The sequence below is a fragment of the Chrysochloris asiatica genome, unplaced genomic scaffold, assembly GCF_000296735.1.
Source record: "Chrysochloris asiatica unplaced genomic scaffold, ChrAsi1.0 scaffold00077, whole genome shotgun sequence".
Lineage (NCBI taxonomy): Eukaryota > Metazoa > Chordata > Mammalia > Afrosoricida > Chrysochloridae > Chrysochloris > Chrysochloris asiatica.
Window position 1 is genome coordinate 14,691,638 of NW_006408595.1, and position 26,727 is coordinate 14,718,364.

A 26,727-nucleotide genomic window follows, 5' to 3' on the forward strand; every position below is an offset into this window, starting at 1 on the left:
CAGAATAGACACTACAGCACTTAACAACAATGCCCTAACTAATGGGAAAAAAATGTCTGTGTGTGAAATTAAAAAGCCAGCCTTATTTCTAAGGCTAACTAAGTTTCCTCTATGTGCTCTATTTCATCTACTAATATCCAGCAATATAAGTTTAAGGTATTTATTGAACATAATCATTTTCTTTTTCCTTTTTTGGATGAAAACTAGGAATAGAGATAAACACCTGACCAGGTTGATTGGTGGTGGTGGGGATGTATGCTACCGAGTCAGTTCCAACTCATAGCACCCCTATATAGGGTTTCTAAGACTTTAAAGCTTTACAGAAGCAGAAAGCTTCATCTTTCTTCTGTGGAGCAACTGGCAGATTTGAACTGCTGACCTTGTGGTTGGCAGTCTAGCTCATAATCCACTACACTACCAGGGATCCTTGACCAGACTGATTACAATGGTCAAAACATAAAATCAATTCTTTAAATCAGTTCAAGTGGTATGTATACAAATGAAATCAGACTAAGTCTACAGAAAAACTGGGTCCTGGTATAGCACTGTAGGATAAGATCTGAACAGCTAACAGCAAGGTCGGTGACTTAAACCCCATATAGGGTCACTGTAAGTCAGAACCGGCTTAACACACTTAAAAACAACATATATGCTCTCCCTCCTTAGCTCTTCAAACTGCCATGGTTTCTGTGGGAAAGGAACAAGGACTCAGAATCTCAGAACAGACTATTCTCTTAGCTGGTGCCTTATACGACTGTAACCACGTCCAACACTGCATTCCAAAGCAATGTGGCATATCACCATGTCTCTCATAGAATAGAGAGCCCAGGCTCTGCTGACAGTAAAGTCTGCAGTAAGGGATGGTGGAAGCAACTAAGAAAAGATGACAAGGGCAGAATAATTCATTTGGTGAACATATAATGGTGTCTTCGCTCATGTGAGAGCCTGTAGTTAAGTGGTGGCTTCTTTGCTAGTGATGTTGTGCAGACTGATCTGGATTTTGGTCTTAAGATTCATATAGTCATATTAATCCTGAAAACTCCCACTATACTCAAAACCACCAAAATTCCCCTCAAAAGTCTCTCCTCTAATAAGTTTTAACTATCAACAAAATCCAGCATCAAGTTATTTAGATGTTACACTTAAAAATGGATGTTCACTATCTCTATAGTTTAAAGTTGAACAATTGTGTTCCTCTTCCAAAATGCTAATGTATAACTATCTTACAGTTATTTTCGTATATTGAAGAAGGGCTTGTGAAGGAGACAGATAACTTACCTTGAGGTCTTTCGGGTTTCGAGGAAAATACTTCGGCTGTTTCTTGATTTTTGTGAAGTTGAACCTGATGCTGCAGTGGAATTTCTCCATTGGCCATTCGCACTCTGGCCAAAAGTTCTTAAATCACCTGAGCCAAGAAAACTGTCTGAGGAAGGATTGTCTAAAAGAAAAAAAGTTTGAATAAATTAAACAAACACCTAAAGCTGGTACCTCATATGACTGCAACCATGTCCAACACTGTATTCCAAAGTAACGTGGCATATCACCATGTCTCTCATAGAAGAAAGAGCCCCGTCTCCACTGCTAATAAAGTCTGCAATAAGGGAACTTCTACAAACTAGAATTGATTCAGCCATACTAACCTGAACATTGAAGAAGGAGCTGAAGCCTGCCACAGCCATGTGCCTTATCTGCATCAATGTGACTCCGTGGTGTCCACCAAAAGTCAACATTTTACCCCAACTATATCTTGCAAGCACTCCCAGGCCTGGGCCTGAAAGAAGGTAGGCCAGACCAGTAAGAAACCAGGTGGAGGGCCAAGGAGAATTTAATTCAAATGAACAACAGTTATTGCTTAATAAGCAGCTGGTGTCACTTTCTTTTTGTTAATACCACATTCATGACTTAGGGCTTTCTCTAAGAGAAGAGATAACCTAACTGCTGCTTATTCTGGTCAGCTTATGGCAGGAATGACCCATTTCATGCATCTGGTTCTGGTATGATAATCTTCAGTCATAATTATCAGATATATCGATACTTCGATGTTTATTATGGCAATCAGAGTAAGGACTTTATTATTTGAATCTTTTCATGTGATTATTTACAAGCTGAGGATACAAGAATCCCTTGAAGTTTCAGCTAGGAGTGGGGGGAAAAATATATACATATATATCTTCTTCTCCCCATTAGCAGTATCAATTTAAAATAGCTGCTTTATAACAGCTTAAGGCATATGTTATGAACTATGAGAAGCTTCCAATAATTCTCTATTTTCTGAACCTTTACTATAGAGATCATTTGAGAATCCTCTTCCAAAGCATGTCACCACAAAAATTTGCACAATATTGTGTATTTGTTATTTAATAGATTTAACATATCCTTTGATACTCAATCCAAAAAGTAAGGTAGCCTTCGCAAATGTTTTGCACTGTGTTTTCAAGTTGGTCAAAACATCAGGACTCCAGGACGGTAAGGTGGGAAATCAGCAAGCAGAGATGATGTTAGTAGCAGTTGATTCATCAATGGATGAACCCAGTCTAATAATTAAATTTACTTTTATAACTTTTTCTGTGTAATCAGTATCTGTGCTTAGCATCTAGTACTATTATTTTAAAGGCAGAGACATCAGGCTAATGAAACTAAGCTTCATTAAAGGATCAGAAAATTATTTTCTTTAAATGGAAAGTAATGACAATATAAATCTTTGTCTCACATTTTTTGGCTAAGATTTCATTAGGGAATCATCCATCCAACTAGAGATGTATTTTTGAGGAGCAAGTCTGCTAAGAAATCCCATTTACTCTGGCAGGTGTAAATCTGAGACTAAGAATAAGCCAGAATAACCTTAACAGAACTTGACAGAGGCTCCGTATACATTTAAAATGTAAGGACAAAGCATAAAATTAAGTTTAACCCAAATAAGCCAGTTCCATCGCCATTCAATTAAATCACTGAATAGTCTTCTACTGTTGATGTGACCAAGAAAAGCTACAAAGGGACACCAAGAGGGGCCTGCAGGTATTTTCTTAGTGAGTTTAGCCTGGAATTTTGTCATCACTAAGAAATCAGAATTACAGACGTCATAAATAAGATTACTTGTATTTGCTCCATGGGAGAAAGATGAGGCTTTCTACTCCCGTAAAGATTTACACCCTCGGAAACCTTGTACAGGGTCGCTATGGGTCGGAACCGACTCAACAGCACTTAACAACAACAACAACATACACAAAACTAGAAGGAAATAAACCAATAAATTATGCTCGTGGCTATTTTTCTACACACTTTCTACATGGAGTAGGCAATATTTTCATGGGCATAATAAACTTTATATTAAAAAAGAAAAGCATGTCAGGCAGTCAATTACTATGAAAGTAAACATCAGGTGCTCTTTTTAACTTTAGGATTATTGCTTTATATAATTTTTACCTACTAAGTGCCCATTTTTCAGCCTAACTTAACATATATTTCAAAGTTATGGCATTGATGGAGTCCTAGTGTGGTGCTATATAAGCATTGGACTGTATATTCACAAGGTTGGTAATTCAAGCTCACTAGCTGCTCCTTGGAAACCTTATGCCTCTTGCTATGAGTCAGAACCAACTCGATGGCACTTAACAACAACAACATGGCATTGATAATGATTCTAAGCATGAGCAAAATAATTTATTTTCATCTAAACTTACTTTTCTATTTAATAAACAAAAATTAATTTTGTTTTCATTGTGCTCTTAAGATCATAAAGCTTCACCATCACTGTTATTAAAACTGTTGCATTTTCTCTGCTTTTTAAAGAGCTTCTTAAAAATCAGTGCTTTTAATAGTCTAGCCTGAAATGGATTGAAAATCAGAATTTTAAAAATCTTGATGTAGAAAGGCAGTTCCAGTAAGTGGAAAGCGCTACACGATGTGTCTACAGTTTATGCGACATTCCTATGTTCATTTCCATTTTGGTGGAGAAAAAGGTAGCAGGGTGACAGGAGACAAACACCAATATAGTCAGAATCTGGAGACCAAAGCAGGAAAACTTAGGACCTACATCTAGCCCAGTCAAGAGGTAAGGCACAAGATGACTGTCCACTGAAACTAATTTGAGAATCAAATTGAGAACCATTAGAAAAGAATATATCCAATGGAGATAGCAGAGACAAAGTTCTGCAGGACTTGCAATGAACTGGACTGAATGTGGCAAAGGAAAAAAGTTTTTACAAAATACAATGTAATCAATGTCATGAATTACACAAATAGAAATTATTGAAATGATGTATCTTTTGCTATGTGCCTTTTCACTAAAAAAAGTAAGAAAAATTAAAAGTACATGTAAAAAGTAAGACTATCATTAAAGACTTTATTATAAGAAAGATATATACAGGCCCCTAACATACAGCACAGGAGCTTTGGTAACGTAGTGGTTACGAATCGGGCTGCGAACCGCAGGGTCAGCAGTTCGAAACTACCAGTTCAAACAACCAGAGTGCTCCTTGGAGGCCAAGCTGGCTAACTAAGCTTCGTCTCTCCTACTTTGGACACACTGTCCGGAGAGAACAGTCACTGGAGAAGGATGTCATGCTGGGTAAGGTGGAGGGTCAGAGAAAAAGAGGAAGAACCCCAACGAGATGGATCAGCCAGGTGGCATCACTGATGACGTCAAGTGTGGCAGCAGTAGTGAGGTTGTCCCAGGATTGGACACTGTTTCGTTCTGCTGTGCATGGGGTCGCTATGAGTCGGTTCCGACTCAATGGCACCTGACAACAACATACAGCACACTAAAGACCGAAGACCAGAAAAGTTGTGGGATGACATCAAAAACATCATACTCATGTAAGGCAGCAAAAAGTCATTGAGAAGACAAGAAAGAAGGAAAAGGTCAAAATGGCTGTCAGAAGAGACACTGAAACTTGCTCTCCAGTGTAGATATGCTAAAGCAAATGGAAAAAATGAGGAGGTCCAAGAGCTGAACAGAAAATTCCAAAGATCAGCTCAAGAAGATAAAGCCAAATATAACAATAAAATGTGCAAAGATTTAGAATCAGAAAACCAAAAAGAAGAACATGCTCAGCATTTCTCAAGCTGGGGGAACTGAAGAAAAAATTCAAGCCTCGACTTTCATTATTGAAAGATTCTCTGGGCAAATCACTGAATGATGCAGAAAGCATCAAGAGAAGATGGAAGGAATGCACAGAGTCACTGTACCAAAAGGAAATGGTTAATATTCAACCGTTTCAAGTAGATGCATATGATATCAAGAGCCAATGATACTTAGGGAGGAATTCCAAGGTGCATTGAAGGAAATGGCAAAGAACAAGACACCTGGAATTGATGAAATAAAAATTGAAATCTTTCAAGAAAGTGAGGCGGCACAGGAGGCACTCACTCATCTCTGCCAAGAAATTTGGAAGACAACTATCTGGCCGACTGATTGGAAGAGATGCATATTTGTGCCCATTCCAAAGAGAGGAACCCAACAGAATGGGGAAATCATTTGGCAATCTCTTTGACATCTCATGAGAGTAAAGTTTTACTAAAGGTAATACAGAAACAGCTACAATCATACACTGACAGAACTTCCAGAGGTTCAAGCCAGATTCAGAAGAGGCCATGGAACAAGGGATATCATTGCTAATGTCCAATGGATCTTGGCGAAAGCAGAGAATACCAGAAAGATGTTTACCTGTGCTTTATTGACTACGCAAAGGCTTTCGATTGTGTGGATCATGACAAGCTATGGACAACATTAAGAAGTATGAGTATTCCGGAACACTTAATTGTGCTCATGAGGAATCTGTACCTGGACCAAGAGTCTGTTGTTTGAACAGAACATGGGAACACTGAATGGTTTAAAATTAAGAAAGGTGTGCGACAAGGCTGTAGTCTTTCACCATACTTATTTAACCTGTATGCTGAGCAAATAATACGAGAAGCTGGGTTCTATGAAGAAAAACGTGGCATCAGGATTGGAGGAAGACTCATTAACAACCTGCAATATGCAGATGATACAACTTTGCTTGCTGAAAGTGAAGAGGACTTAAAACATTTACTGATGAAGATCAAAGACCACAGCCTTCAGTATGGATTATATATCAATGTAAACAAAACAAAAATCTTTACCACTGGACCAATAAACATTCTTATCAACGGAGAAAAGACTGAATTGTCAAGGACTTCATTCTTCTTGGATCAACTATCAACACTCACAGAAGCAGCAGTCAAGAGATTAAACGACGTATTGCATTAAGCAAATCTGCTACATAAGACCTTTTAAAAGTGTGGAAGAGCAAAGATGTCAGCTTGAGGACTAAGGTGTACCTGACCCAAGCCATAGTGTTTTCAATAACCTCATATGGATGTGAAAGCTGGACAGTGAATAAGGAACATCATAGAAGAATTGATGCCTTTGAGGTATGGTGTTGGAGGAGAATACTGAAAGTTCCATGGGCTGCCAAAAGAACCAATAGATCTGTTTTGGAAGAAGTGCATGCAGAGTGCTCCTTAGAGGCCAAGATGACCAAACTTCGTCTCTCATACTTTGGACATATTGTCAGGAGGGAGCAGTCGCTGGAGAGGGATATCATGTTTGGTAAGGCGGAGAGTCAGAGGAAAAGAGGACGACCCCCAATAAGACGGATTGGCCAAGTGACAGCATCGTGGCAACAGTAGTGAGGTTGGCCCAGGATCGGGTAGTGTTTCGTTCTGCTGTGCATAAGGTCCCTATGTGTCGGTACCGACTCTATGGCACCTAACAACAACAACAACAACATACAGCAATTTAAATTCTAGACTGTTAGAGAGTAATGCTGATCATGCCCAAATCTGAATTCTCTGCTAATAAACAGGCATCAATATGGCTTTATTCACAGCAATTATTCTCTACTCTTCATTGTGTATACAGTAATTATTATAAAATAATTTTCTTTTTCTAAGAAATACTGCTCAGAGGAAATAAAACTTAAGTGAAAGATTTTGATATAGTGAACAACTTGTAGTATGAGGATAAACACAGAAAAAATGTAACTCTCAAGAATTGTATCATTGAGTATAAAGTCAGGAATGCCATATTCCACAACATGAAGATTTGAGATGATCTACATATATCCTTTGTGACTATCAAGGAGCTACTGAAATTAAAAAGAAAAAGGATATACACATATTAACATGTTGTTATTGGTTAAGTGCTGTTGAGTTGGTTCTGATCCATAGTGACCCTGTATAGGGTTTCCAAGGAACGGCTGGTGAGCTTGAACTGCCAACCTTATTGTTCAAACTGACTTTGCAGTCCAATTCATTAACCTGCAGCACCACACCAGGACCCCACATATGTATGTATATATGAATGGTCTTAGCTCATATTCTCTATAACAGCTGTAAGTGATGGCAAAATAGCAGGGCAACCTAAACCATAAGGAGAATAATGAAGCAAACAAAGGCAATGTCCATTATCCCAAATCAGAAACCCTTGTGTTTTCTAATTTAAAATAATTAGGAATTTGGGAACGATATCCTGACTACTATGTAGCACTTCCTAGTGTAGAAGTAATCAAACAAAGTGATATTATGTGCAGTGATATTCATCTGTCTAAATATCCATTTAGACAGATAAATAAAGGCAAAATAAATAAAGAGCTTCATGTCAGTTCATGTATGTTTTGTCAAAAAATGAATTCAGGTCAGGTTAGGTTTTAATACCTAAATGAAATGAGAAAACATTTGTTTTCAAGGTTTTTATGGAATTCGAAATTATGTAAGAAATTGTGTATGCATATTTCAATTCCCCTGATTATTAAACATACACAGAAAACTATAAATACAGAGAATAGCATAAAACAGATAGGAATGCATGCATGTGCTGCATCATACAATGTATGCCATGTATGTACAGAAATGAAAATTCCAAGATGCCACAGGAGTTGAGTGAAGTAAGAACTGAGTCATAGTAAAGGGAGTTTGAGTGTAATTTTGTACATAATTATTAAGCAACTATTTTAAACTAAAAATATATATTCTATGCAATAGTAAATCAGTGTATGAGATTACTGACTTGCCACGGGAAATCAAAGTCTGAGTCCAACAGGAAATAATACTGATCTGATTCCATTACCCACTCAACTGCCCTTGCTCTAGAACTAATAATGAGCTTTCAAACCATATTTCTGACTCTCTGCTCATGTAAAAGTTTATTCAATGGTAGTTACTATCTGAGAAGAGTAACTTTTTTTATATACAAATTATACACATACTATGTGGAAGCTACTGCCCACCCAAGGATAGGGAATCCAGTGCCGAGGGTAGATAAAGTACCACCCACTTAAATGACATTTTAAGTATAATATAAATCTAAAAGAATATCATACTAACTTCTTTTTAGGGGAGGAGATCTCATCTTGTTGACAAAGAATCCTGAGGAAGCCAAATAACAATTAGAATTATTTGCATTTCATAGTTATCATCTCAATTTATCTTTGTAAAAATCCCAGTGGGCAGGTTTAATCCAATTACTAGTATTCTCATTTTGTGAGGCGACTGAAGCATGAGGAGTGAAAAAGATATGGGAAGACCTATGACTCTTTAAGGAACCCAAATATCGGTATTCTTCCTGAGTCATACTACCACAAAGTTAACCAAGAAAACTTTTTGTTTCTTGAGATAGAGGCAAAAAATCATCACGCAGGCCAGAGGACACGAAGAGTTGAGAGAATGCTGACTTCTGCCATCATGGACCACAAGTTGAATAGGCAAGCCCTGGAATATGCAAGCATGGCTGTGGCAGGTGCTAGACAGAAACATGTATCTAGCATGTTAACATTTCCTGCCCTAATGGAGGGACAAGCTTTGCTAGGAATAAAGTTTCAGGTTTAATGGTTTCAAGCAGAACAGAAATCGGTAAACCCTGTGTTTTAAATCAATGATATCACACACATTTTTCTTTCTTTTAAAAAGGCTACATTGCTTTCTTATAATGGTTTTTGTTTGAGACTAGATCAGCAAATTTTTTTTAACATATTCACAAGAAGCTTACTAAAATGATGTTTTAGTAGAGAAAGCACCATTTTGCTTTTGACCTAGAGATGACAAAGATAATTTGCTAGCAAGAATTTTGAAAGGTACAGTGCTTTGACTCCAAGTAACGTGTCTTACCTGAGTAATAATTCGGACTATAAGCTTCACTTCCTGTAGAACATGTAAACAATCGGTCCAAATTGCCTTGTGTGGAAGGTAAAATCTAAGCAAAACAGATTTTTCTTAAATCATATTTTAGAAAATAACATAGGAAACATATCATTAAACAAAATTATGATATATTTCAGAACTCAATATAATAAAATCATATAAACTATGTACTAATAAGAAAGGAAAACAATTGATTCAGGATTCAAGGGGGAAAACAGGTAAAATAATCTACCATGCAATACAATTTAAAAAGTGCTTGTTATAAAAATTAATGTATACTTAGTGTTTCCTGCTCTGAAAGTCACTTGTGACATGCAACAAACAGGATGAGAAAAATCAACCTGGTTTAGAGACAGTTTAACCAAGAAAGGTGCTATAGTCCTAGAACAAATCTGGAAATGTATGTCAACATATTTAGTTATCAAAATGATTACAGGATGTGAGTACTAGACATTAAGCGCCTAGAGGCCAGAGGCCGAGGATCCTACACATCTTGCTATGCCTGGAACAGATTCACACAGCAAAGAATTACTTGCAACCTTGCTACTGAGAAAGACAATTCTGTAATGGTGTTTTTCCAACTTTAATATGCATATACATCAGCTAGGGATATTGTTAAAATACAGATTTCAATTCAGAAGCCTGAGAGTATGCATTTCTAACAAGCTCCCAAGTAATCTCTATGTTGCTGATCCTAGACCACACTTTAAAAAAAATTAGACTTTGAACCCTAAGAAATCTCAGAGATGCTGGATATTTACACAAATTTCCTCCCATTTGGTGTGCAGCAATTTAAAGACACTGGAGTCCTGGTGTGGTGTTGTAGGAGGAACACTGGACTGCAAGGTCGATTTAAACCACAAGGTTAGTGGTTCAAACCCACCAGCCACTCCTCAGAAACCCTATACAGGGTCACTATGAGTCAGAACCTACTTAACAACAATATCAACTTTAAAAGAAAAGAGCCCTGGTGATACAGAACTTAAGCAATAGGGTCAGTAATTTGAACCCTTCAGTGGCAATCTGCTCCTGGAAAGAATTACAGCCTAGGAAACCCTATGGGACAGTTCTATTCTGTCACCTGGGGTCACTATGAGTCAGAATTAACTTGGCAGCACACAACAATAACAAGTTTAAAAGAATCCATTTGTGCATTGATAACTGTAGTATTCCGAGAAACCAGCAAGGGTTTTCTAGTGCATAGTGTTCTCAAAAGGAGCTCTGTTACTGTAGTGAGTTACAAGTTGGACTGCTAAACACAGGTTAGCAAGTCGAATCTACCAGCCGCTCCTTGGGAGAAAGATGAGGCTTTCTGCTACTTTATAGATTTGTTGTTGCTGTTGTTAAGTACTGTCAAGTCGCTTCTAACTCATAGTGACAACATATAGGGTTTCCAAGGAGCAGCTGGTAAGTTTGAACCGCTGACCTTGTGGTTCGCAGCCCAGTGCTAATCTTACAGGAGTCCTCAGAAACCCTACATGGTGTTGCTAAGAGTCGGACCCAACTCCATGGCACATAATCACTACCGTTGTTCTCAAAGAACTCTTACTTAGCCTGGCTCATGTCTTTATATATACAACAGAATTCTAAACACTAAAATTCTTGACTCTGATAAGCATACATATACGCTTGTACTTTTGAGCTGGAATTTAAACGCCATCAGATAAAAACATAAGATGTTGTTACTGTTAAGTGCCATAGAGTCAGTGCAGACTCATAGTGACCCCGTATAAGTCAATATAATTAATTAAGGGAAGAAAACAATTCCAAACCTGATGGTCAGAAAGGGAGAGCTGGTCCTCTGGTCGAGCTGTCTGTGGCTGGAGATGGGCTGTGACTGTGGAATTGTGAGTCACTAAAGCGACTTCCCCAGCATCCATCCTCATCCTGTCAGCAATATCATCTGGGGGAAGAGTACAAAACACTTCAAGTCAGAGAATTCTTCTATAACTTGTTTTCCTATGACTCAATCCTTTTACCTAACATGATCCCCAAAGAACTCTTCGGTCAAATAAAATCCCTCCCTTATAACTAAGCATTGGCAAGAAATGCCACTGCCAGATGCAGAAATGGGCTCACTGGGAATTGATTTGAGAGCAACGACTAAACACTTCAAAAGCTGTGAAAGTACTAAAACAGCTTAATTCAAAGTTTTTAAAAAATTGAAATTTTCCTGAAAGAAGTTTTAAGACACCTTAATAGTAGAAAACTTTTAAATACAAAAACATTGGAGGAAAAATACCACCACTCAGAAACAAATACTATTAACTTTGGCTTACTTCCTGTGTTAAATCAAAAGATGTTTTAAAAATTATTTCGCTTGAAGATTTTTTTCTAGATAATAATCATAAAGCATAATTTATTGATATAGTTCCTAAAACAGAATAGCTCAATCACTGTAATCTTACTTTATAATAGTTTTATGATACATCGATTACTATAAAAGAGATACAGTAAGAAAAAAATGAGTCAATGCAACTCAATGATTTACACTGACATCAGTAATGAGAGAAAATGGAAACAACCAGGAACAAAGAAAAGATAGACTAAGCAAAAAAACCCAAAAGCAAAGAGCAGGCAAATGCGATCTTAAAATTTAAGTTAAAAGATGACTATGGGATGTTAGAATAATGATTTTTCCATCTTTTCTCAAATTGACTACTAGTCCTGACCTTACATTGTTCCCTTTACAGATTATAAAGTATTATGAATGAAACAGTGAGAAATGTTCCAATCACAATAATTCTCAATGCTGTTACACAGAATTTGTAAATGATATTAATCAAATTAGTTATCATATAGGCAGTATACCAAAATATACAAGAATGCTGGAACACATTGCCTGGGTTCATATCCTGTCTCTTCCAGTTGTGGTTCTCTGACCCTAGTCAAGTTTCTTAATTTCTGTGTCTCAGTTTCCTTGGAAATAAAATAAGGATAGTAAATAGTACCTATTTTATAAGTACTTACAGATATCTTTGTGGGGAAGTTCTAAGAATTCAATGTGTGAGTATATTTTAAGTGTTTTCACTAGAGACTGACAATAGTAACGTTTGCTAGTGTAGAACTTCCTTTTTTATACAACAAATTAACAAAATACTTCTGAATGGCTCTATAAACAATGTCCCAACCAAAAGAAAAGCGTATTTAGTATACAGCATTAGGTAATTAGAATCAAGATCTCCCTTAAAAGTATTATCCAGTGAGAGCATGGCGAGAGAAAGCAGCTGAGGACTCTAAACTCACGTCAACAGAAAGGCTGTACTGGGAGTCAGATGCTGGGGGCCAGGGGACAGGCTTGCAAAATATGTCCTTTGGTTGTTTAAATGAGGTATATTCCTGAGAGTTTTTGTGTACATCCCCTCCCCCCCCAAAAAAAAAAATAAACAGAGGGAATAGTAAAAAAAAAAAAAAAAAGGAATTATTCAGCATAAAGATACAATATTGAAACTGTCAGAAAAACCCATACTTGAATCACAGCTTGACTAATCACAGAAACAGGAACAGGATTGAATGGCTACTTCATTGTTAGCCTTACCCATTGCAGGTCTTTTCACATCACTGACTTTAGCAAAATATGTCCTGTAAAAGAAAGAAAACAGAAACGTGACATACTGAAGTATCTCCCTCATACAATTACACAGCAGGAAGCCACTCATTTCTAGTACCTGTTTGTGGTCCTAAACCAAAAAAACCCAAACCCACTGCCATCAAGTCAATTCCAACTCACAGTGACCCTATCTATATAGCCTCATCTTTCTCCCTCAGAACAGCGAGTGGTTTGAATCACTGACCCCACGGTTAGCATCCCAATGCCTAACCAATAGTACTATTAAGCCTCCTTATTTGTGTTCTTGCTGTTATTAAATGCCGACTCATTACAACCCTATACTCATAGGGCTTCTGAGGAGTGGTTGGTGGGTTTAAATTGCCAACCTTCTGGTCAGCATTCCAGTGCTTATCCTTCAGTGCCACAAAAGAACTCCAATATGTTCTTGGTGGTGATGGTGGCATGCCATGGAGTTGGGTCAGACTCATAGTGACCCTGCACAGGGTTTCTGAGGCTGTAAATCTTCATGGGAGCAAGAACGCCTCATCTTTCTCCCGCGGAATGACTGGTAGTTCTGTGAGGTTAGCAGTCCAACTCATAATCACTAGGCCACCAGAGTTTCTTGGTGGAAAAAAATACAAAAAGAAGAGTTTGTTTGGTGGGAAAAGACTGAAAATCAAAACCAACCAGAGGTAGTTCCAAACATTTCTGCAACCTGTGCTACACAAAATAGCAATTCCAGACTATTTACAAAGTCACAAAATATTAAAGGGATAAGAGAATTTGGAGATTGAATCTTTGGGAAATTAAGTGACTTGTATAAGGTCATAAAGTTAGTAGTGACTGGGCTGGAAGTACAATCTAGAAATTCTCTCCAATCCATCGCTCTGCTAAACTATTTCATAAACAAGTGATACATCTTGTGTTGGTCCTATAAAGACTTGTTTTTCCCTACGTCTTACTCTGTGGCCAATTCTAAAACTGCTGAAATTCTGAAGACAATGAAGGAATACTTTATAGTTGTGGTGAGTATTTTCTCCATCATTAATTAAACTGCTACAAACCAAAGTCCTTATGCCTATATGAAATTACTTTCTCCTGTAATGCACCCACTTTTCCCAGAAAAATAAAATTAAAAGCCTATGTGCTTTGAAATAGGTTAATCAACATACTTTGGGCACACAAGCTTCTTGGCAGATTTCCAAGAGGAAGAAAATAGGGATGGCAACAGTCACTCACACACACACACACATTTTGAAAAAGATTGAGCACCTCATCAACTAGCTAGCAATACCAGAGTTTCAATCTATTCGAGACTGGATCATGATAACAGTCATTCTTTTTGGTCCCAATAACAAAATGCACAAAAAGCAAGGCTACATGAATTTTTCTGGCATAGCCACAAACTAAGCAGAGTAATTATCTGACTATCTAGCCTTGCCACAAAGCATACCCCAAGTCTTAGATTTAGGCTTCTAATATTATTTCCAATTTCATCAAAGGCTTCTATCTGGAAAATGTCCAAGATAGTCTTTCCCCTCTTTCTTTTCTAATCAAGCAGAGTTCCCTGTGTCCCAGATGTAAGAAAAAGAAAAATCTAATCAACAAATAAATTAACTGTGGCTATTCCACATTTCACTTGTACAGGTTACTCCTTAATTGTCATCTCTGGACTTTTTGTTACATTAATAAGAGTGCAAATTGAAAGCCTGCATTTTGTGGAGATGAAAGTGAAAAGGGAAGCAAACTAGAAATTCACAGAACTTTAAAGATTATGTTCAGAGGTTAAACAACTTGTCTGAAATGACACAGATGGGACAAATGGGTACAAGAATCCAGGTATCTTAACTCTCACACAGTGTACTTCCCACAAACATCACACACCTTCACATACACTCGCAAGATGGAAGCAATCCATAACTAGCCCTTGTTGGTGTTGTTTTGTGCCGTGGAGTCGGTTCCAACTCATAGTGACCCTGTACAGGGTTTCCGAGGCTGTAAATCTTTACACGAGCAGAAAGCCTCATCTTTCACCCGTGGAACAGCTGGTAGGTTTGAACTGCTGACCTTGCGGTTCACGGCCCAACCGGAACCACTAGGCTATAACTAGCCCTGGGGAATCCATATTAATTTCTATTTTAAATTATTAAAGCCCCACATGTATATTTTAATATAAACACCAAAGGGCTTCAAAAAGTTCAGGGGAAAATTCTATTTTCTTTTAATTCCATTGTTCCATCAATTTTTAGATGCCCCCTTGTACATCCAGCTTCTGGAGTGTGCTAATGATACTTTCTTTTTGTCAATTTGCAATTATATTGTGAAGAGGGACATTTTAGCTCAAGGTAACCTTTGGTGTCATCAATGAAAATATTTCACAATCTTGACAGTATCTGAGAAATGAATCAATGAATCCAAGTTTAAAAGATTCTGTCATTTCAATCTTCAATTTTCATTCATCATGTCCTATACCACAAATGTATTTTGCAAGAGTAAGACTTTTTTTTTCCTTTTGAGAAAAGTACTCTAATAATGCATTTTTTAGTACACAATGGTCACTTAACTTGCTGAATGAATATAAGCAGCTATAGGCATTTAGATGAAGTCAAGTTAGGTAATAGGGACTCTACAAAAACATGGCACAGTCCTGGCTGCAACAGAGTATGACAAGTCTGGTAAGACATTAATAAGTGGGCATACATTCTAATAAATAATTTTGAGAGATTGTTTGAGGTTATGATGAGGTTACATATTGAGGAAAATACATACTGTATATTATCCAGGACCAAGATGCGGTTAGGATCATTTCTGACTTGTGAAGGATGTGAAAATGATCATATGACTCACCCTGAGTGCTGGAAAAGCATTATGCATATGGCCCAGTTTCTACTATCCCATCATGTATTTGTTTTTCATGCTTTAAAATGTAACTACTCCCCATTAGACTCTAACATCTTCAATGTAAGGTTAAGTATTCAAGGTCTTTCCTGCAACAAGCCTTAGCTGTATGCCAAAGATTTGCTGAGTACTGAGTATAAAAAGATAAGACCTGCTCCCTGCTGCTGCAAAACTTCACTGGCTAGTGGGGAAGCCAGATCCACACACAGATACTTACAGTAAGACAATAAAGTCAGTGCAATTAGTAGAAAGTAAGGCTATCCAGGAAGGAGCTCTGCTACTGTAGTGGTTATGTGGTTATGAGTCAGGTTGCTAACCTCAAGGTCAGCAGTTTGAAACTACCAGCAGCTCCAAAGGAGAAAGATGAGGCTTTCTGATCCCTCAGAAAACCCACTTCACAGCACATAACCACTACCATCCACACCACCCAGGAGAAGGAAAAGAAGGACTTCAAAAGCCGTACTCAAGAGTTGCATCACCTCAGCTTGAAGTAGCAGAACCTGTATTCTTGCACTCCCTCTAGACTTAACTCATCAAATGAGTGACATCAGAACCAACCTCTCAGTCAGAATTCACTGCAATCAGGTAAAAATAACGAAGATTTTCAAGATAAAATGTAATGAGGCTTCCTGAAAAAAGGAAGGCAATCTCTAAACTGGAAAGATCAGGGATTATGCTTAAATTTTCACTATGAACTGTAATTTTGTTACCATATTTGTGTACCACATTTCAACATGAGTCAGTCCTTAACACAAATCATCTTTATGAAAAACAAAGATTTAGAAAATGTCGAGATCGATTCCATCCAGAATATACAACTGGAACAAAGACCCTAAATCAAATTCTTGGTAGCCTTTATTTAAAGGCTTTATATAAATTCTACAAGAATCACCACCCCCAAACAGCACAATAAAAAACATGAAGTGAAATGGCTTTTAACAAGGCTGCCTAGAAAATGATAAAAAGGGAAAGTTGTAGCCAACAAGATAGTGGAAATACTGCAGAGGCACCGATAAACAGAAATCACCAAGCTCAAGACAAGAGAAACTGGGCAGGCATCCAGAGTTCACATTAGGGTACACCAAGAAAGAAACAGTTGGAGGAAATTACCAGGAGGCGATGAGCCAGGTAAGCAAATGGGGCAGTAAAGGGGATTTTTAGAAACTGGACAGCAGAGTCCAGATGCCTCTTTCTGGCACTAGCGATATCACGTCTCAGGCGGATAGCACAGGTAAGACAGTCGAGGAAATGTTTACGTGAGATGCAGTAGTCGAGAAAGATTATTCAGGTCTCAAAGAAGTCGGGAGTTGAAGAAGGTGTGACAGGAAAGCTGAGCTTCCCGTCGAAAACAGGTCTTCACAGAAGCCCTACTCTGGCGGGAAACTCCCGGAACCCCAGGCGGCCTTTTTCCACAAGGAGGGTCGGGCGCCCAGATGGAGTGTGCGGTACCGGCGGGGCTTAGGGGAGGGCGGCGACCTCTCCGCAGTCCAGGAGAAAGAGGTCTGAAGGGACGGCCTCGGAAAGACTAACTAACTGCCGGCGGCCAAAGTGTGGCCGGCGAACAGGAGGGAGGGGGACGGTCCCAGGGGGGCGGGGCACAGGGAAAGGCGCCGGACCCACAGCTGTCTCCACTTCCGCCCAGTCCCGTCCAGGCCAGCAGACCCGGTCCGGCACTGTCTCCCGGCCCAGGCTCCCTCCATCCTTACCCCTCCCCCAGCTTCCCGCCGCCACTCACCGAACCGGAACCGGCTGCTATGCGAAGGTGTTTCCGGTCGGGCGCTGAACGCAAAACCCGGGAACCGCCACGAACCGGAAACGCCTCCACATCACCGGAAGAGTCACTCGGTGGTTGCAGAGGAGGGCAGAGTGGGACCAGAGGTCAAAGTGCAAAATTGAACGCCTGCGCGGTGTGGAGGGTGCTGAGAATTCCAGGGAACATCAAAGGCTGTAGTCATAATTTTCTTCATTTTCTTTTAATTTGGGATTTTGGCTACTTCGTTTTCGGAATACTGATAGTGCGCCATTTGTCCTGTGCATTTCTCTGTTCCCTCGGCCTCCGTACCCGCCGCAATCTGGTTCCGCACGGCGATTTTTGCTTACGCCTTGGTTTCCATGGTAGCTTTTCGCTTTGACTCTCCGTCGTCTTGAACCTATGACTTCCTGGACTGATGGGGAGACCTAAGAGCTAAATCGAGTCTCAGACTATACCCTGCTTTGTTGAAAATCACAGAACGTTAGTGCTTGTAGGGGTTATTGGAGATATTTTAGTTTTATAGGTTCAAAGAAGTGAAGTCATTAACCAAAGTTACAAAGTCCATGGCCAATCTGGGACTAGGAAAGCGTTTCCTAACTTGCAGTACAGTGTTCTGCACTACATCATGCTTAACTGACCATTCAGCCATTTGGGGTGGGGGAAAGCAGTTTGGTAAGGCTCAGGGAACTTATAGAAACTTCCAGAGAGGTATCAGGAAAGCATAGGGGACCCACCAAAACCAAATCCACTGCCATGGTGTTGATTCTAACTCACTGTGACTTGACAGAACAGAATGGAATTTCTTCATGGGGATTCCAAGTCAGCCGCTCCTTGGAAACCCTGTACAGGGTCACTATGAGTGGGAACCGACTCCCAATGCTTAACAACAAATCTTTATGAAGCAGCTGGTGGGGTCCAACCACCCATCCTATCAAGTGGTTAGCTGTCCAATACTTAGCAACTGTGCCACCAGAGTTCCTTAGGAGACCTGCCAAAGTTACACTTTCCTGGGAAGAAATAGAAAAGGACCCACTAGTCTGTGACCTATGAAGGATTAAATGATCCTCAGAAGAAATACTATTTGCTTATTCAAACTGTTTGTCAAATCATCCTCAATTTAACTGTCCTCTGGTCCCACACCCAGTCTAGCTATTTGGAAGCGATGCATCTGAGTAGTCACTCCAGACCCAGATGAGTTCAGAGTTGAATAAGAGAAGCCTTTGGTGGCCCACACAGATTTAAATATTCCAGCAGCTAGGAAAATAGGATGTCTGATGATTTCAGTCGTCTGTATAGAGTATCCTAGACTGTATATCATTGCAGAAGCAGAAAACTTCATCTTTCTCCTACAGAGCAGCTGGTGGGCTCGAACCGCTAACCTTGTTGTTTGCAGTTCAATGCTTATCCTACAGAACCACTGTGCTCTCATAAGCCCTAGTAGAATTGGACATTGCAGTTTTGTCAGCCTTAATCATTCTGTAGATCTGTTATCTGGATTAAATTCTGTCTCTGTTTTTAGGGAACAGCCATGCGTAAAGAGGAATTTCATCTGAAATTTTTCATGTGTATGATTCAGTCTCGTCGGTTAGTCAGGACACCTCAGCACTCAGGTATTAGTGTCTCTTGATCAGATCACAGTAACAGGGAATGGGTCCTCCTGCAGGAAGTCTCAATATAGCACTTGAAACTTACTAGTATTAGTATGGGTTTCAGGGGTCAATTGAGCATTCCCAGTATTAAAAAAATATTTGTCACCATGTCTTTTTCTTGTACAAGGTGAGCTTTTGGCCTACTTTGTGGGGCCATGCCCTAGGCAGATAGGGAAAGCCAAGGATTTGATTGGGAACAGGAAGTAACAGCCCATGAGTTTGATTTCTCTGCCCTTTTTGAATTGTTTCAATCTGCCTGGGATTCCTCTCTTGGAGCCCTTGTTGCCCTGTAATTGAAACTCAAAAATATGATAAGATAAATCAAGCTTTAAAGAAAAATGTGCCCTTCATCCCAGGCTCAGAGTATCTTGTATGGGCCCTGCATTTCCTCCATTTGTGTTGTAGCTGGAATAGCAGCTTTCTTAGATAAGATAGTTTTTTAGAAGCAGCCTCCTTTCTCTAATTTTTCACTGAATTTATGAAAATAAAGTCCTGGACAGTTGGGAGCCATAGGGAGAATGAAAGGGAGTAAGGAGCATTCTCCTCCCCGGATCCTACCTTGAGGGTGACCCACAGCTATTGTTTCCCAGCTGGGCAAGTGTCAAATTCCAGCATACCTATACAAAAGCCACCGCCAGAGACAGACATCTTGAAGAGTCTAGACACTATGGATGATCCTGACACCGTGGATGGCATACCTATTTTGAAAAATGGTGAGGCATGTGAGTAAATAAGGGAAAGAGTTTGGAAAAAAGTATTGCAAAGTAAAAAGTTGATGCATAGCTTTGTAAATTGGGGGGGTGGACATACCAAAGTTGAAGTGTGAGTTACATTGTAAAGAAAAAAGTGTATATGTGCATAAGAGGTCACCTGGGAACTGTTGAGAGGAATAATTCTCAGTGAAGAATAGCTTGATTTATTGTTGTTAGGTGCTGTTGAGTCAGTGTTGACTTATGGTGATCTTATGAACATCACAACAAAACACTACCCTGTCCTGGGCAAATCTCACAATTGTTGCTATGCTTGAGCCCAACCATCTCATTGGGAGTTGTCCTCTTTTTCGATGATGCTCCACTGTACCTAACATGATGTCCGTCTCCAGGTACTGGTCCCTGCGGATAGTATGCCCAAAGTATGAGGGACAAAATCTGGCCATATGAGGGACAAAATCTGGCCATCCTGGCTTCCAACAAGCCTACTGGCTGTACTTTTTCCAACACAGATTTGTTTGTTCTTCCAGCAGTGCATGATACTTACAATATTCTTCTCCAACACCATAACTCAAATGCATCAATTCTTCTATGGTCTTTTTTATTCATTGTCCAACTTTCATAAGCATATGAGGCTATTAAAAATACCTTGGTTTAGGTCAGGCGCACTGTAGTGCTCAAACCCACATCTTTACTCTTGAATATTTTAAAGAGGTCTTGTGTCTCAGATTTTCTTGACTGCTGCTTCCATGAGTGTTGATGGTTGATCTGAGCAAAATGAAGTCTTTAACAACTTCATTCTTTTCTCCATGTGTTTTACTGGTCCAGTTGAAGTTATTTATTGGTCCAGTTGAAGTCCTCTTTGCTTATAGCTGTATTTGTTGTTGTGTAGTTATGTGCCGTGGAGTCGGTTCCGACCCATAGCGACCCTGAACAGGGTTTCCGAGGCTGTAAATCTTTGCAGGAGCAGAACACCTCATCTTTCTCCCGCGGAGCAGCTAGTAGTTTCGAACTGCTGACCTTGCGGTTCACAGCCCAATTCGTAACCACTACACTACCAGAGCTCCTTCTCACTGTATTTAGTCAATACCAAACTAATGGCTTCCTAAGAACTATAAACTACTGAATTGGTTTATTCTACTGTCAGCAACCGTGATATATAAAAATGTTAAACTTTAAAAAGAGATTAGATTAATGAATTATATGTGGCACTGAAGGATAATGCACTGGACCACAAGGTCAGTTTGAGCCACAAGGTCTGTTCAAACTCACCCAGCCACTCCTTGGAAACCCTATACAGAGTTACTAAGAGTCAGAACTGACTCGACGGCACTTAACAACAACAACTATTTGTAAGGAGTCCTGGTGTGGCTCAGTGGGCTAATGCGTCAGACTGTAAAGTTGTTTGAATTGCAAGATTCAAACTCACCAGCTGCTCCTTGGAAACCCTATACAGGGTGGTTGTGGGTCGGAATTGACTTAACAACAGCAACGGCTATTTATAAAGCCATTTTGCTAGACTGAGTAGGAGGTGATAGAAGGATCTAGTTACTTTCTTGGTCCTTTAGGATCTTACAGTCAAGGATGGGATAATATGAAACTATGTGTAAATTAAAAACTTGATGACTTTGGTTTAAAAAGTTGAATTTTAAAAGAAGATGCCATAGAGAAGTCAGGACAGGAGGAGCTGGCTGACTGCTTTGGCAGAGCCTCACTGAGCTCCAGCATGGTGGCAAGGCATCACAGTCCAAGACCCAGTCCTATGCTTAAGTGTTGCTGCATAAACTCAAAGTTAACTCCGTCTTGCTAGAGTACCCAGAGTCAACCAGACTCACAAGAAAATTATGTATGCTAGTATTCTAATTTACTCAGCTATTGTAGCAATTTGTATCTTTATATATATGACAACACTGTGTAGTCTTTAATCAGACTGGCTTTGCCCATGCAAAAAAGAGGAACAAGAAGTAAATTCATGTGTTAGCTTTGTTCTATTTCAAGAATTTATACAGACTATTTCTTGTTTTCCTTTATGGTACCTGTTTTCCCCTATCCCATTTTACCCTATTCCTCAGACGTTGACTGCTCTAATGACCGTTTAGACTTGCTTCTCTGTTTTGAATTCAGTTATGCACAAAATTCTGATGTTCATAACTGGCTTCAAGCATATTATAATCAAGCTTTTCAAAACCAAAGACAAGGAGAAAATCCTGAGAGCAGCTCAGAAAAAAAACTAAACATTGCCTACAAAGGAGAACTAATACGACTAAGCTCTGATTTCTCACGCAGACAAGAAAACCATGGGATGACATATATAAAACCCTGAAAGAAAAAAATTATTTACCCAGCAGAATTGACCATCAAATATGATGGTGAAATTAGGACATTTCCAGATAAATAGAAATTAAAAGAATTTGCAAGAACCAGACCAAGCTTACCAAAAATATTAAATGGAGCTCTTTGGACAGAGAACCAACAACACCAGACAACAGCTTGAGATTAACATACATGACAAGATCATCCAGAACTCAGCCCAGATATAGAAATATGCAAAGTAAAACAAGACTGAAAATGGGTACAGGGCAGCTCATTATTTATTATGGTCCTTCCAGCCAAATTCAGTTTGAACCATGAAGTCAACAACTCAAATTCACCAGGCACTCCTTGGAAACCCTATACACAATAGCAGCTAAATTTCTCTATTTTCTGATATAGTGTAAACCCTAGCCTCCATGCCTGTGATATAGACCCATTTTGAAATGAGTTGCTAAGGAATACAGATTAAGGTGGGGCTAAGGAGTAAAGATTACAGTGGATCTAAGTATTAAGAATGCTCCCACCTTAGCAGAGGGTGTGACCCAAATCACCACCCTTTGTTTCCCTTGCGGGCATGGTCTGATTCCAATTTATAAGACTGCTTTGGAAAAGCTTGCTCTCTTGCCCTGGATCTTGCATCTGGCTCATGATGTCTGATGTTCATGAACTTTCGGCCCATCACCTGACCTGATTCACCAGCTCCCTCAACCTCAGCTCCTGAGACTATGTACAAAGGTAAGAAGAGTCCTCTAGTCTGATCTCTTAACTATGGATTTGGGACCCTAGCTTCCACAATTTCATGAGCCATTTCTTTTGACAAAATTGTGTGTTTTGTGGAGCAGTGCAGCGTGTTGTAGAACCCTGGGACTTGAGGGAAGGGAAGAGTGGGGATTGTTATCAAGGACGATGGAGGGGTGTAACATGTCAGAAAAATCAAGCAGTTGGAATATCTTTAACCTCCAACTCATAGGGACCAACTATGTGTAAAAAACAAAATTAAAATTTTAACTTTTTTTGTGAATTGAGTGAAGGTTTACAGAGCATATCTTCAGTTTTACATTCAACAAATCTTACACTTTGCTTCACTACAAGGTTGCAATCCCCTCCATGGACAAACAGTTAACAGCAGTTACCTTTATTCACTTTAACTATTGCGTTCATCCCTGTGTCTCCTACTACCTTCACCTTTCCTCTGCTAACCTCCCTCTTGTTGTATATTGCCTGTTCTGTCACCTGTGTTAACATGTGTCTACCTTCTGTTGTAAGTGCTACTGAGTCAGTTTCAACCCATAACAACCCTGTGTTGGGTTTCTGAGGAGTGGCTGGCGAGCTTAAACCACCAACATTGCAGTTCAAACTGACCTTGCATTCCAGTGCATTAATCCTCAGCGCCACACCTACCTTCTAGCCCATGAGCAATTTTCTGCCCAGCCCCCCCCCCAACATCATAGATTATTTCTTTTATCAAGAAAACTTTTTTTTTTTTTTTTTTGGTAAAAACAACTTTTTACAACACTGGTCTTATATACAATGTTTGTCCTTTGTGATTGACTAATTTCACTCAAAGGAGCTCTGGTAGAGTAGTAGTTATGAGTTGGGCTGCTAACCTCAAGGTCAGGAGTTCAAAACTACCAGCTGTTCTGTGGGAGAAAGATGAGGCTTTCTGCTCCCGTAAAGATTTATAGCCTCAAACTCTATACAAGGTTGCTATGCATTGAAACCGTCTGGATGGCACTTAATAACAAGAGCATTGTGTGTATATGCCCAAGTTTGTTTAGCCATTCTTCTCCTGATGAGAATTTAGACTGTTTATGTCTTTTTGATATATCACTTATAGATAGCATATTGAAAGATCCTGTTTTCTTACCCATTCTGCTCTTTATGTCTCTTGACTGGATCACTTAATCCATTAATATTCAGTGTAATTATCAATAGGTATGAATTGATTGTTGTTATTTTTCTGTGGTTTTCTTTTTGTGTGTGTGGTGCTGCTGGATTCTTTGTTACCATACTTTTCTATGCTGAGTTCATTTTGTTTGTGGGTTTTCTTCGCATTTTCATTCTGTTGTGTTAATGTTTACTAAATCTTTCCTAGTCTCATTTTTTACTTTGATGTGCAGGTATATTAATTTTGTTTGAGGTTATCCTGTAATTGATTAATTTTTCCCCTTAAAACAGTTTGTCTTGAAATCTACTTGACTTCCTTGCTATTTGGAAGTTCTGTATCTACATTATTCCCTCTTTTTGCTTTATAGTTGACTTCATTATACATTGATATTTCTGGTTCCCTTTTTTCAGTCTTGTGGGTTTGTCTTACTTTAAATCTTTCTAGATCTGGATTGAGTTCTGAGTGATATTATCATGTATGGTTATCTCAGGTTGTCATCTGCTATTATTGGTTCTCAGTCCAAAGAACACCCTTTAGCATTTTAATTTCTGTTTATCAAGATATTTGAGGGACAGCTTTCTGGGTATATGATTCTTGGCTGGCAATCTTTTTCTTTCAGAGTTTTGTATATGTCATTCCATTGCCTTCTTGCTTGCATGTTTCTGCTGAGAAATCCGAGTTTAGTCTTCGTGGTTCTTCTTTGTAGGTAACTACTTGTTTTCCCAAGCTGCTGTAAGGATTCTTTCCTTGTCTCTGATTTTGCAACGTTTGATTATGATATGTCTTGGTGGTTGTCTTTTGGGATCTATCATTCAGCTTCTTGTATGCTTATCTTCTCATCTTTCATGATGTTAAGGAAGTTTTCTTCCAACAACAGTTTTCTCTATGCTTGTCTTTTCTAGAATTCCAGTCACCTGAAACTTGTTCCCCTTCATGGTATCCCACATAACTCTTAGGCTTTCTTCAGATTTCTTTTTTTTTTCCCCCCCAGATTGTTCTTCTAGCATACTAGTATTGAGAGATTTATCTTCAACTAGCATACTAGTATTGAGAGATTTATCTTCAAGTTCACTAATTTGGGCTTCCATTGCTTCACATCTACTCGTTAGCCCTGTTAATATATTGCTCATGTCTGCGATCTTAGTGTTAATCTTCAGAATTTCTAATTGCATGTTTTGTTTTATTTTAAATTTTGCATTTATTTTGTCTGTTCTTCTAGTGTATTCCTGAATACTTCTAAAGCTTTTATTGTGTTCTCCTTGCTTTCCTTGATCTATCGATCTTCTGAAAGTATCTAATGATCATTCTTTTTTAATTCTTTTTCAGTTAGTTCTACTACCTTTTCTTCCTCAGAATCCTCTGACTCGGTATTCTGGTTATTTGTTTGAGCCATTCTCTCTCTCTCTCTCTTTTTTTTCCCCATAAGCTAAAATTGTGTGTTGTCTCCAGGGCAATGTGGGATTGTCGTTTTTTGTAAAAACAAGTAGTGTCATTGTTGGATCTGGAGGAGAGAAATCTCTGGGGGATTCCTGCAGTTCAAAAAGCTCAGTAGGTGGCTGTGGAAGGGATATGCCAGCAGAGTTCCTGGTCTTAGATGTAGTTCCTGTTGGCTTTGGTATTTTCTATATTCAGAGCACTCAGTCTGGAAGTAGTTCATGGGGTCTTTAGTGGGGCTGGTTTCAGTGTTTGTTAGGACCACAGGGAAGTAGTGAAGCATGACTGGTTAAATGCTCATCTGGTAGCTAGCTCTGTGGGTTTTGTAGGCCTGGAGCTGAGCCCATCTGAATCCAGGCACCAAAGCAACATAACGGTGTGGCTCCCAAGCCACATGTGGCTCTGAACTGAAGAAGAGCATCTGTGCTGGGGGTGGATGAGGATGGTAACTGGCCACACACTTCTGGTAATCAAGGGGATGTAGTGACCAAGCAAGGAGCTCTGGTAGCGTAGTGGTTACGAATCGGGCTGCGAACCGTAAGGTCAGCGGTTCGAAACTACCAGCCGCTCCACGGGAGAAAGATGAGGCTTTCTACTCCCGTAAAGATTTACACCCTCGGAAACCCTGTACAGGGTCGCTATGGGTCGGAACCGACTTGATGGCACTTAACAACAACAACAGTGACCAAGCAGAGATCGCCCCTTTGTGGTCAATCATGAGAATCTACTCTGCCAGGCCTCCATCTGCTTGGAAAACAGTATGGTGCTTCCTCAGAAAGTTAGAAATAGAAATGCCTTATGATCCAGCAATTCCTCTACTTAGTATGTATCCACAACAATGAGCCATACATGAGTGGTTATATGCACACCAATGTTCATAGCAGCACTATTCACAATAGCAAAAAGATGGAGATAGCCTAAGTGCCCATCAATGGAAGAACGGATAAACAAACTTTGGTACATACACACAATGGAATATTATGCTACATTGAAGAATAACAAGGAAGCTGCAAGTCACCACATAACATGGATGAACCTTGGGAACATTATGCTGAGTGAAATTAGTCAGTCACAAAAGGACAAATATTGTGTAAGACCATTATTGTAAAAGATTTAAGAAAAGGTACCCATACTAGAAGAAAAAAAAAATTGTTCCAGAAATATTTATTTATAATGAAGACAACTACAAAGCAAAACAACGGAATAGTGTAGATACAGAACTTCCAAATATGAGGAAGTCAAGAAAATTTCAAGATAAAACAGATTATTTTAAACTGGGAAATAAATTAATAAATTACAGGGTAACCGGGAAAAAAATTAATACACCACATCAAAATAAAAAAGGTGAAAAACAGATTTAGAAAGCATTACAA

The 26,727-nt window shown here is 39.2% G+C and overlaps 2 protein-coding genes across 2 annotated transcripts in view; one reads left to right on the forward strand and one right to left on the reverse strand.

Moving 5' to 3' along the window:
• The window catches only part of SENP1 (SUMO1/sentrin specific peptidase 1), a 54,444-nt gene extending 37,137 nt beyond the window's left edge, over positions 1 to 17,307 (reverse strand). Inside the window, exons 1-4 of the mRNA XM_006865353.1 lie at positions 17,142 to 17,307; positions 10,932 to 11,062; positions 9,127 to 9,211; positions 1,279 to 1,438 (exon numbers count right to left, since the gene is read on the reverse strand). Of these exons, the coding sequence (XP_006865415.1) occupies positions 1,279 to 1,438; positions 9,127 to 9,211; positions 10,932 to 11,062; positions 17,142 to 17,307 (542 nt within the window). The remainder of the gene's footprint in view (positions 1 to 1,278; positions 1,439 to 9,126; positions 9,212 to 10,931; positions 11,063 to 17,141) is intronic.
• Positions 17,308 to 18,888: 1,581 nt separating this feature from the next.
• Positions 18,889 to 26,727, forward strand: part of PFKM (phosphofructokinase, muscle) — a 66,132-nt gene continuing 58,293 nt past the window's right edge. The window contains exons 1-2 of the mRNA XM_006865338.1: positions 18,889 to 18,970; positions 19,600 to 19,722. Coding sequence (XP_006865400.1) covers positions 18,889 to 18,970; positions 19,600 to 19,722 — 205 coding nt within the window. The remainder of the gene's footprint in view (positions 18,971 to 19,599; positions 19,723 to 26,727) is intronic.